Source organism: Pan troglodytes, chromosome 8 (assembly GCF_028858775.2).
Source record: "Pan troglodytes isolate AG18354 chromosome 8, NHGRI_mPanTro3-v2.0_pri, whole genome shotgun sequence".
NCBI lineage: Eukaryota > Metazoa > Chordata > Mammalia > Primates > Hominidae > Pan > Pan troglodytes.
This window is the reverse complement of record NC_072406.2, coordinates 112,014,011-112,027,002: the sequence shown is the minus strand read 5'-3', so window position 1 is coordinate 112,027,002 and position 12,992 is coordinate 112,014,011. Positions and strand designations below refer to the sequence as shown.

Below are 12,992 nucleotides of genomic sequence, written 5' to 3'. Positions count from 1 at the left end.
TGGTAAAATAGAACATCGGATTGTGTGTGTATGTGTGTAGAAAATAGAGCTTTTCATGTAAAGTTTTATTGACTGACATTATAAAAATTTGCTTATTAAACAGTGATAACTTTAATTTTACAAAAATTATCTTTGCCATGTCGATTATTTTACTTATGCTGCCTAAAGATTAAAAAATAATAATCCCACAGTTTTAAGATTATCAGCATACCATGCTAGGATTTATGTGTATTTGGTGAGTGTTCGGAAATGGTGTTTGAGTTACTCCTAGTATTAAACTCACTATCCTGCAGCATAAGAAGTTGCAGACCATGGTGAAACCTTGTCTCTACTAAAAGAACAAAAATTAGCTGGGTGTAGTGGCGGGTGCCTGTAATCCCAGCTACTCGGGCAGGAGAATTGTTTGAACCTGGGAGGCGGAGGTTGCAGTGAGCCCAGATTGTGCCACTGCACTCTAGCCTGGGTGACAGTGAGACTCCTTTTCAAAAAAAAAAAAAAAGAAGTTGCAGACTCCTGTAATTTGGGCACTTGATCCTCACTTGTTGTCCTGTTTGCCTAGATTGGGACCTGGATATGAAAAGGGGAAAGGGAGGCTTTGAGCTGGGTCTCCGAGGTGGAATTTCTCCCAGCAGGGATTTTACTTCAGGCTACTTGCCAAAATAGACCGACATTACAGAGCAAAAGCCACCAGGAACGTTTTTCCTCTTGCTGTTGAGATTTAGGACCTAACTGTAATAGATTTACCTCTGAAGTTTGGTGATCCAGGAAGTCTGCTATGAGCCCTGCAGCTCTGGAAGTTTTACACAGAGCAGGATAAAATTTCTCCAAATAGAAGTAAAGTAGGTGCTAGAGGAAAAGCAGTGGGGGTTGGGTGGGCTGGCCAGAGTGTTGTGGTAACACGGAAAACCAGGGTTTGTGATTCCTCCAGGCAGGGCTGGGGAGAAGATGAGCACGTGTACAGACAAATCGCCTCCTCTCAGGGTTTGCTGCAGAAAGACTGCTTCTAGATGCGTTGCTAGGCAGGCAGTTGTGTTTTTGCTTTCTTTTTTGCATATTATTTCAACAATGTTTTCCTTTCTTTTCTTTTTTTTTTTTTTTTTTGAGACAGAGTCTTACTCCATCGCTCAGGCTGGAGTGCAGTGGCGCGATCTTGGCTCAATGCAACCTCTGCTTCCTGGGTTTAAGGGATTCTCCTGCCTCAGCCTCCTGAGTAGCTGGGACTACACTACAGGTGGGCACCACTATGCCCAGCTAATTTTTGTATTTTTTTTAGAGACGGGGTTTCACCATGTTGGCCAGGCTGGTCTCGAACTCCTGACCTCGTGATCCACCCGCCTCGGCCTCCCAAAGTGCTGGGATTGCAGGCATGAGCCACCGCGCCTGGCCCCTATTTTCTTCATCCATTTATAGGGATTGATAGGTCAGGAAAGAAACCTCAGATTATTAAAAGGTAAAGAACGTTTGAAATGGACTAACGGTAATTGGGGGCTGACTGTTAGAACATTCTCGTTTTATAGCAAATGTTCTTTTTTCTACTTTATTATTCTTTGTCATAGCAATATTATATATTCATCATAGAAATACTAGAAATGGGAATAAGTGAAAAGAAAGGAAAAACTCGATTTCTGTCACCTTTAACACTCTTTTCAAATATGTGCATTTAAAATATTTTTCCCTTTTTAACAAAACTACAATTCTTTCATAAACTTTTTTCAGCAATTCACGTTAGATGTCACCCAGGCTGGAGTACATTGGCACAACCTCAGCTCACTGCAACCTCCATCTCCCAGGTTCAGGTGATTCTCCTGTCTCAGCCTCCGGAGTAGCTGGGATTATAGGCGCGTGCCACCACAACCAACTAATTTTTGTATTTTTAGTGGAGACGGGTTTTCGCCATGTTAGCCAGGCTGGTCTTGAACTCCTGACCTTGGGTGATCCACTGCCTTGGCCTCCCAAAGTTCTGGAATTATAGGTGTGAGCCACTGCGCCTGGCCTTATAAGAGTATTTTATTATATGGACATGCCATAGTTTATTTACCTGGGCCCTTTTGCTCTTTTGGTTTTTTATTGAGACAGAGTCTCACTCTGTCACCAAGGCTGGAGTACAGTGGCGTGATCTCGCTCACTGCAGCCTCCGCCTCCTGGATTTAAGCAATTCTTCTGCCTCAGCCTCCTGAGTAGCTGGCACTACAGGCACACTCCACTGCTCTCTACCCAGACCCTTTTGAGGAAATTTTAGTTCTTTCTGTTTAGGTTGCTTCTAAGCTTTTTAAAACATTGACCATCCCTGAATGAACATATTTGTGCCCTTGTCCAATTATTTAGTAGAATAAATTCCTAAAAGCAGGCTTCTGGGCTATAAGGTTTGATTTTTTTTAAAGTAGATAAAGTATTGAGGTTCGATTTTTTTTTTAAGTAGAAAAAATATTAAAGTTTTAATTTACTCCCCTATCCCTCTTTGCCCTCGATTTTAACTTTTAAAATGAAAGGACTTAATAAAATTGGCCTTTCCCTTCATTTCACATAATTTCTGCCATAAATTACCTGGAATACCGTTGCATATTTACTGTGTATGACACAACTAGGTTAGATTCTGTCTGAGGGATTTACTTATTTATTTTTTTATTTTGAGACAGAGTCTCGCTCTGTTGCCCAGGCTGGAGGCGCAGCCTCTGCCTCCCAGGTTCCAGCGATTCTCCTGCCTCAGCCTCCTGGGTAGCTGGGATTACAGGCACACGCCACCACGCCCAACTAATTTTTGTAATGTTAGTAGAGACAGAGTTTCACCATGTTGGCCAGGCTGGTCTCAAACTCCTCACCTCAGGTGATCCGCCTGCCTTGGCTTCCAAAAGTGCTAGGATTACAGGCATGAGCCACTGTGCCCAGCCTGTCTAAGGGATTTATAATTTATGTTATATTGGGTGGCGTTTTATAAATGCAATCATATTAATATGTGCAAATATGCTTAAATGTATCATTGTTCACAGTCTTATTGTGGGCAAACTGTGGCTCTAATTATCAGGTTAAATTGTGCTCTAGAATTGCACCACTTTGCTATTAGCTACCAGATGGCTACCAAAACCCAAAAGTGGAATTCCAGGTTAGAATGCATATGGTTTGCCTTCCTGGGAAAAAAAGAGACAGAATAGCTATTGGTCAAGAGCACAGACTCTGGAGCCAAGGTAGGTTGAGATCTCAGCTCTTCTACTTACTGGGGCAGTTACTTAATTTTTCTTCCTTCCTCATCAGTAAAATGGGGACAATAATAGGGTGTTTTGAAGCTAAATTAATATTTGTAAAATACCTAGAACAGTGCATGACACACATAGTGCCATATAAATATTTGTTTTCTTTTCTTTTTGACACAGGGTCTCACTCTGTTGTCCAGGCTGGTGTGCAGTGGAGCTATCACAGCTCACTGCAACCTCAACCTCGAAGGCCCAGGTGATCCTCCCACTTCAGCCTTCAGAGTAGCTGGGACTACAGGCGCGTGCTACCACGCCCAGCTAATTTTGTTTGTTGTTTGTTTTGTAGAGACTGAGGGTCTCACTATGTTGCCCAGGCTGGTCTCGAACTCCTGGTTTCAAGTGATCCTCCCGCCTCTATCTCCCAAAATGCTGGAATTATAGTCATGAGCCACTGTGCTCAGCCAGTATGACTTTTTTTTTTTTTAATTATTTTGTTCCTGTGAGGTTAAAAAGTATCGGTTAAGTTTGAGTCCCCATTGATCTCAACTTCTCCCCCAAATCCTAGGTCCTTCCCTGAGACAAACCCTGGGATTAATTTCGTGTGTTTTCCTTCCAGACCTTTCTCTCTACACTTACATAATTTTATATATATGTGTGTGTGTGTGTGTGTGTATGTATATATGTATATGTGTGTATATATGTATATATGTGTATATATATGTATATATATGTGTGTGTGTATATATATATATATATTTTTTTTTTTGAGACAGAGTTTCACACTTGTTGCCCAGGCTGGAGTGCAATGGCACAATCTCGGCTCACTGCAGCCTCTACCTCCCGGGTTCAAGCGATTTTCCTGCCTCAGCCTCCCAAGTAGCTGGGATTACAAGTGTGTGCCACCACACCAGGCTAATTTTTTTGTATTATTAGTATAGATGGGGTTTCACCATGTTGACCAGGCTGGTCTTAAACTCCTGACCTCAGGTGATCCGCCCATCTTGGCCTCCCAGGGTGCTGGGATTACAGGCCTCACGTGAGCCACTGTGCCCAGCCTATATGTTTATATAGAAATATGTATGGGTTTTTGCAGATTTTCCTTTCTTTCGTCTCTTTTCCCTGTTCTCCATTTTCTTACAAAATTGTGCATTTTCTTAAAAAATTGTGGCATATTGTTGTGTGCCTTTCTTCTCCCTGGTTCATTTAAGTGTAAATGTTTGGAAGATGTGAGCGGGACTCCCGGTTCCTGTGAATCACTCCTGCCATCCCTGTTCTTGCTGTCCTGGGACTACCCAGCTGAAATCTGCTCTGTGATGGCTTTAGGGTTCATTGCCTAAAGGAGGGGGAGGTTTGGGGTCCCTTGGCTAAGCTGTGGGTGAAAGACTGCAGAGAGAGGCCCAGGAGCAGACTAAACAGGCAACTGCTGCCCACTTCACAGTTTTGCCTCTCATCACAAGAGATGGCTGGGCCTTTGGAATTCTTTCCTCAAAAGGGCATTCCCCATTTCCCACGCAAAACAACAACAAAAAGGCTTAGCATGGGGTAGAAAAGGAAGAGATAATAATCTTAGATTCAAACTCCAGAGGTGGAATTTCGAGGGTTTTAGGACTAGGAAAGAACACCAAATAGAAAGGAAGGTGTTGATCCAGGTACTGCTGGGCCCGCTGGTGCACTTCTCAGTCCAGTACGCTTAGGGTTCCAGCTCCATCCTTTAGGACGAGCCCTGCTGTGATAGCCCGGGTGACTTGCGCGATTCATATGTAAATGTGGGAAGCCTGGGGGAAATGCCAACCCTATTCAAAGGAGTTTAGGGGATTGTGGAGCATTCCAGAGCTCTGGGAAGATTCTGTCCCGCCTGCTTACCCTCAGGCCCACACCTCCACACACAGCCAACTCTGGGCACTGCAGGTAGGTCCTGGGGTGTGGGAGCCAGCACAGAAGGAAGTGGAACAGGCAGCCTCTTCGTCCCCGCTCAAGGGCACCTGGGATCTGGCCGGGAGCTCAAAATTTTCCCCATTAGAGATAGATCCAGCTTTCTGAGGCAAGGGAAGGGCGCATGGCTCTGCTCTTTAACTCTGAAGTGTGTGTGATGGAGTTGTGGGAAGCCGTGGGCTAATGACTCCCTTCCTTCGAACTTTAGGAAGTGAGCCTGGTGATAATGTACTAACCGGAAAGGGCTGGGGGTGTCTTGAGAAGGAATGGAATCAGGACTTGGGGTGGGGGGTAAGCCACAAACACTGAAGGAACCCCACAACTAATTGTTTTATCACAGGAAGTAAATTTGTGCAACAGTCCCAGCTCCTTTAACACCTGCCGGGCTATCCTAGGAAGAAAATAAGAGCTCGTCTGCACATTTTATTGTTCTCATAGAAAAGTGGAATTTTAGAGTCTGCACAGGGCACTTTTCTGCTTGGTACATTTTACCAAGTGCATTTACCATCTATCAGGTGCAGATGGCATATTCGGGCCCATTGTGGGAAAAGGACTAATGTTTGTTGGGTTATTACCTTGTTTAACTCCCTCAACTACCCTGCAAAGCAAGTATTATTATCCTCATTTTATAGATTGGGAAATTGAGGCCAAGAGATAAAAGTGGACATTTCCAAGGCTCCCCAGCTACATAGTGGGGAAGTGCAAGATTCAAAGCTTCTTTTTCCACCACAGCTGGCTGGGGGTGAAGGCCGCCTTCTCCCGCTTTGTTGTCCGGGATACTAAAAATTTAATTTTTTTAGAGACGGGTGTCTCACTATATTGCCCAGGCTGGTCTTGAACTCCTGGGCTCCAGCAGTCTTCCCACCTCAGACTCCCAAAGCGCTAGGATTACAGGCATGAGCCACCACGCATGGCCCAGATACTAACATTTTAGAGCAGATATTTTTATTAGAATATATGTGGCATAAAGGAAAAAGTTTTTATACTTACAGTCATTTCAAGCCAGACTTTGAAATTTGACTTAATCTTTGAAAACTCTCTTTGAGTGTTAATAAATGTTTGTGGCACCTGAAGGTCACCTGTGTCTTCAGAAATACCTTGGGTTGCCAGGAGCAGTGACACATGCCTATAGTCCCAGCTACTTGGGAGGCTGAGGTGGGAGGATCGCTTGAGAGCCCCAGGAGTTTGAAACTAGTCTGGGTAACAACCCCCTCCTTTAAAGAGAGAGGAAGAGAAAGAGGAGGGAAAGAAACACCTAGGGTTTTATTAAAATTGCGGATACCCCGGTCCCACCCAGGTTTGCTGAATCTGAATCCCAGGGATGGTGTCCAGGAAACTGCAATATAGTGAAAACATCCCACAGGGGTTTTTAATCACACCAAAGTGTTTGGGGTTTTAAAGGCTGCTCAATAGTTTATAAACCCCATTTTTGGGGGGTGGGGGCACAGGGGAAGGCATGCTGGTAGTTTAAAAGAATTGTTATTGTTTTTCTCCATTTTAAAGAAATAAAAATCTAATACATAGGCTGGCTGGCTTCTGATTGATGAGTAAGTGCTTGCTGGTACTTTGTGTTTTCAACTACTATAATTAGTAGAATTTTGATTCTCAGGAGAGTACACAGTGGTTTCCAGGGAGTTTTTAAGATTTGAAGCAAATAAGCCCCTGACCTTTTCTCATTGAGATTCCAGGCCAGGAAAACCAAATGGTGCAGGATTAAGTGCACAGGATTTGGATTTAAATATATTTAGGTTCTAAATCCACAACTGCCATTTACTCACTATATAACCTCAGACAAGTTTGTCAGCCTCTCCAAGCCTGGATTTTCTTACCTATTAAATGGGAGTAATAATACCTACTTAAAAATTCTGATGTGAGTATTAAATGAGTTCAGGGATATAATCTGTAAAGTACCTGGCATGTGATAGGAATTCAGTAAATGTTCTCCCTCTCCAGAGCTTTTTAGTCTTGTATTTAAAATGAGTTTCTATTCTCAACTTGGCACTAATGAGACCATATTTGGGATTGAAAGTCTGTTGCTTTGAGATCACAAAGAAAATTTAAAACAAGGCTATTAGAAATAAATTTTACATGTAACACAATGAATTTAGAATCATAATCGAACACTGATGAAATCAGGGTTATGCTTCAAGTTTTGCCATTCATTCTACCAAAAAGTTCGAGAAAGAGCTTTTTCTGTTACGTCTTAAGTTTTATTTTGAATAATATCAAATGTACAGAAAATTGCAATAGTACAATGAAAACTCCTGTATACATTTTATACAAATTCACCCATATTTAACATTTTGCTGTTTTTATCTCATTCTCTGTCAATCCCCACTCTCCACATGCAGTTTTTTTTCTTTAATGAACTAAGAGTACATTGCATATATTGTGCCCCTTAGTAAGCTTCAGTGTGTATTTTGTATGAACATGGATTTTTTTTTGAGATGGAGTCTTGCTCTGTTCTCCCAGGCTGGAGTGCAGTGGTGCAGTCTTGGCTCACTGCAACCTCTGCCTCAGCCTCCTGAATAGCTGGAATTACAGGCAAAATACAAATTTTTGTATTTTTAGTAGAGATGGGGTTTCACCATGTTGGTCAGGCTGGTCTCGAACTTCTGACCTCAGGTGATCTGTCCGCCTCAGCCTCAGACTCCCAAAGTGCGAGGATGACAGGCGTGAGCCACTGCACCTGGCCAGATTTTTTTTTTACTCAGGCTGGAGTGCAGTGGCATAATCTCAGCTTACTGCAACCTCTGCCACCCAGGCTCAAGCCATCCTCCCACCTCAGCCTCCTGAGTAGCTGGGACTATAGGTGTGTGCCAGTCCATGTGCTGCTAATTTTTGTATTTTTTGTAGAGGTGAGGTTTCACCATGTTGCCCAGGCTGGTCTTGAACTCCAAGCTCAAGTGTCTACCCACCTTGGCCTCCCAAAGTGCTGGGATTATAGGCATGAGCCACCACACTTGGCCTAAAATGGTGATTTGCTGACTTCATTATTTCTTCTCTTATTTATCAGCTGACATTCTACCATAACAAAGAGTTTTCTCTTCTCCCCCATTTATTTATGTACTTATATATTATCAGTATGTACTTACAGATTCTTATTCAGTGGAATAATCCATTGTGCTTTTTCATTTATACTCAAATTGTGCCAGATTGGCCAGTGGGAGCCCCTTCAAGCTGACCTCTGTGCCCTTTGACCTATCCCCACCGTGTTGTTGAGTACTTCTTCACTTTCTCCCACATTTCAGGCTCAGCTATACCTTCTCTGCCCCAGCCCTGGAATTAGCCATTTCTTCAAAGAACCCTGCCTCCTTTTAGTGGAGAATGGCATCTAGAAACCAGAATTTGGGTTGTATTCTAAAACACTGGAATTACTTTTTTGAGACAGGGTCTTTCTCTGTCACCCAGTCTGGAGTGCAATAATGGCACTATCTCGTGTCGCTGCAACCTCTGCCTCCTGGGTTCAAGTGATTCTCATGACTCAGCCTCCCAAGTACCTGGGATCACAGGTGTGTGCCACTATGCTTAGCATTTTTGTATTTTTAGTAGAGATGGGAGCTTGCCATGTTGGCCAGGCTGGTCTCGAACTCCTGACCTCAAGTGATCTGCCAGCCTTGGCCTCCCAAAGTGCTGGGATCATGGGCGTGAGCCACTGCACCCGTCCCAGAATTCCTAACTTCTGAGAGAAAGCAGTGTGGAAAGTGTTTTGGAGAATAAAATCTGCTGTGAAGGCCGACTTTCCTTAAGTAGTTTGAACACTTGTGTTTTTGCTTCTTAAACCTGGGTTAAAATAGTCCTGTAATTGTACTCAGACTTACTAGTATATTTACATACCAAATTTGTAGTTGTTTAATTGGATCATAAAGAATTTGATAGACTAAGCAGAGGCTGATTGTTTCACTGCTGTTCTTTTCCTTTGCTTATTACCATGTTTAATGCTCATTTCAGATGAACAAACGCTGTTCCATGTTTATAGATAACTCTCTCATCCTATGTATCTAAGTAATAGTCAGATAATTGTAAAAGCTAATGACAGGATACATATTTGTTTTTTAGAATAATGCAGTTTAGTTCTTAGAGATTCTTATACTTGAAAATACCGTTGATAAGCTTCATGTTTATAGTAAGTTTGTATCTACTAGGACATTTGAGTAACAAAACCTGCTTGTGAGTTTTGGTTAAGGTTTTCATAGGGAAAATCTAAACAATTTTTTTTACCTATTTCATTATATGCTAGTGTTGACCTACCATTACAGTGAGTGGAAAATGATAGGTCCTATAATTATCCAGATCTCAGATGGATAATTTCTTATTTTTTATTTTACCCTTAGTTGGCATTGTTCTATGTTCCCCATAATATTCTGTTTAATGTGCTACATCTGTATTTTGAACTTCCAGCTTGTTATTTCTGGTGCTTTGATCATGGACCATGTTTTATATCTGATTAAGTGAAAGCAAGTCTTTATAAGGTCAGACCCCTCTAACCTCTTTTGCAAGGAGCTTGTAGACATGCTTTGTTCACTCAAAGTGGGCTAGCTACTTCTTTTCAGGACACATTCTCAAAATGGTATTGCACAGGTTGGAGTTCTCTCTGCAGTGATGGCTTTCTAAGCGCTTCAGCTGTCCCTGTTTACTGACATGTGCGATCTGATTTCCTGAGGGTTGACAATAGTGAGACCTTTGGTTCTCAGGGAATGGGTTCTGTTTGCCTCAAACTGTGGAAGGGTGCTGCATTTACACCCAGAGCTGCTAACCAGTTCTCTTTTCCCTTCTAGAAATGACGCTCCTCTCCTCCCAGTCTTCATCACTGGTGGCCCCTTCTGGGTCTGTGTCTGCCGAAAATCCAGAGCAGAGGATGCTGGAGAAGAGAGCCAAGGTCATAGAAGAACTTCTTCAGACAGAAAGAGACTACATTCGGGATCTGGAAATGTGTATTGAGCGGATCATGGTACCCATGCAGCAGGCACAGGTGGGAACTGGGAGACAGAGTTAGTTTGACCTTGAATATGGTCCTCCAGGCCAGAAGCATTAGGATATAGGAGCTTTCACCACAGATTTATTGGATTTGAAATAGAAACTGTGACTGTGAGTGCTGCTGCTCTTAATCAAGGGCCTCAACATACGTGTGTCATCAGCTAAGCCTTCAGCATCCTTTCACTTGTCAAGTCTACTGTTAACCTACCAGACACTGCAGTCACTCCTAGGACACTTCCTGTTTCTGTGGCTCCTGAAAGCAGTTCCAGGGAGTCTGAATCGTGGCCCTGCTGGAAGGCTGAGTGATGATGTAACAAAACCTGGGGGTGAGCAGTTACATGACTCTAGTACCTGTTCATATAGAGTTTATCCAGGAAACCCTTACTAACATGTGAGTAGGCTAGGGACTTTTCTAGATGCCGGAGGTAGTAAGAAAAGGGTAACAATGTCCTGGGGTTTATAGTCCTTGTTGTTTGTAACTTGACCAGCTGGGCTGGGCTTGGGTTTACACCCTTGGAGCATTCACTCCCAAGTACTTCTGCAGCAGGTAGGCAGTGCTACGGGATGTTGGTTGCGGGTGGGAATTTGTATCCCAGTGCATTTGTAGACCAAATTGGTTCCATTATCACTTTACTAAAGTGCTGGTGGGGGTGGCAGAGAATAGTTGGATCAAGGACAAAGGATGACACTAAAGATAATGTTGGATATTTCTAGTCTGGAAACTTCGTGAAAGTGAGTGAAGAAAGTGACCTTGAGCAATTTTTCTACGATTCTTGAAGAGCTGTTCCTAAGATGATTGAAATGCCATTAAGCTCATTTCCATGCATCTTTATGTTTTGTTTCCTTTTCTCAGGTACCAAACATTGATTTTGAGGGACTTTTTGGAAATATGCAGATGGTGATTAAGGTCTCGAAGCAATTATTGGCTGCTCTGGAAATCAGCGATGCTGTAGGTATGAGCTCCTGTGTTGTTTCAGAAGCAGCTTTTTAAAAAAACTTCATGGGCAGGAGTAAGTGGCCTTCCTGATACTGAGTAACTATGCCTCCGGGAAGATACAGGTGTAGGTACTTAGTCCAGAGGTTACTTGTCTCAGCTTTCCTTCTGTCTCAGCCTACTTTGGGGTAATAATAGGATGTTAGCAATAGAAGTAGTTTTGGATGTCATACAGTACAATGTTTTTCCACACTCATGGTTGCAGCCCATTACTGGGTCATGAGATCAACTTATTTTTCAAGAAAATACCAGAATGCGGCCAGGCACAGTGGCTCACACCTGTAATCCCAGCACTTTGGGAGGCCATGGCAAGAGGATCACCTGAGGTCAGGAGTTTGAGATCAGCCTGGCCAACATGGTGAAACCCTGTCTGTACTAAAAATAGAGCTGGGCGTGGTCATGGGCTCCTGTAATCCCAGCTACTTGGGAGACCAAGGTGGGAGGACTGCTTGAGTCTAGGAGGTTGAGGCTTCAGTGAGCTGAAATCGTGCCACGAGCCACTACACCACTGCCTGGGGTACAGAGCAAGACTTGGTCTCAAGAAAAAAAAAAAACAAAAGAAAATATCAGAATGCACTGTAAGTTTAACTACCAATTTTTGAAACTTATCTGTTGTTTTTTTTTGACACAGGATTTTTACACTGTCGCCCAGGTTGGAGTGCAGTGGTGCGAATTCAGCTCACTGCAGCCTCAACCTCCCAGCCTCAAGCCATCCTCCCTACCTTGGTCTCCCACATAGCTGGGAATACAGGCATGTGCCACCACGCCCAGCTAATTTTTGTAATTTTTTTTTGTAGAGATGGAGTTTTGCCATGTTGCCCAGGCTGGTTTCAAACTCCTGGGCTTAAGCGATCTACCCACCTCGGCCTCCCACATTGCTGGGATTACAGGTGTGAGCCACCACATCTGGCTGAAACTTTTATTTTCATTTCAAATATATGTGTACTGAGTCATAATTTACATTTATGTGGGACATTGTCAAAATGTTTTTAAAACATTCATCTAGTTCTTACAAACAAGGGAACTTATTGGTTATCCATTGCTATTTAACAATTTCACCGAAACTTAGCAGCTGAAAACATTAAACATGTATTACCTCGCTGCTTCTGTAGGTCAGGAGTCTGGAGGTGGCTCCGCTGGGTGGTTCTGGCCCAGGGTCTCATGAGGTTGGAGTCAGTTGTTGGCCTGGACTGCCATCATCTGGGGCTCAGGGATCTGCTTCCAAGAAAGCTCACTCAGTTCTTCAGGCGTCAGTTTCTTGCCACGTGAGCCTCTCCCTGGGCTTTCCTCATGACGTGGCATGAGTCATGAGTCACCTAGAGTGACCTGTGAGAGAGAGCGAGAGACAGAATGAGAGAGAGCACGCAAGAGCAAGCACGCCTGAGACAGGAGCCACAGAGTCTTCTATAACCTGATCTTGAACATGACACAGCATCACTTCTGTCATGTTCTGTGGGTCATACAGACCAGCCCTGGCACAGTGTGGGAGGGGACATCCTATCATTTTGCTGCTTTATTAGAATCCTAATTACAAGAGGCTACCCCAGTTCCAGCCATGACACCATATACAACAACATCCAGCAGAAGGAGTGACCCCTGTGTCGTTTTAAGAGTTTGCAAACCTTTTCCAGAGCTCCCTGATCAGATACCTTATTTCTCGTTGGCCAGAAGTGGGTGACATGCATGCAGCTAAGCTGATGGCTAGAAAGGGGAATGGGTCATGACGCTGGCTTACACTAGATGCAATTTACCTGACTCACCTGGGAGAAAAACGGACACAGGAAAAAAATCAGGGTTCTGCCCCCTGAAGGGAGGAGGAAACAGCTCTGGGATGTTGTAGCATGGTTAATGTTTCCTGAGTGTTTCTCTCACCACATACCCTCTCAAGATAGGTCCAGCTG

At 43.4% G+C, this 12,992-nt stretch overlaps 1 protein-coding gene across 5 annotated transcripts in view; it reads left to right on the top strand.

Moving 5' to 3' along the window:
- Nucleotides 1–12,992, top strand: part of DNMBP (dynamin binding protein) — a 135,369-nt gene that overhangs the window by 93,551 nt on the left and 28,826 nt on the right. For all 5 annotated transcript variants that reach the window (XM_016962390.4, XM_016962391.4, XM_063817620.1 and 2 more), the window contains 2 exon segments: nucleotides 9,899–10,092; nucleotides 10,951–11,050. In XM_016962390.4, coding sequence (XP_016817879.4) covers nucleotides 9,899–10,092; nucleotides 10,951–11,050 — 294 coding nt within the window.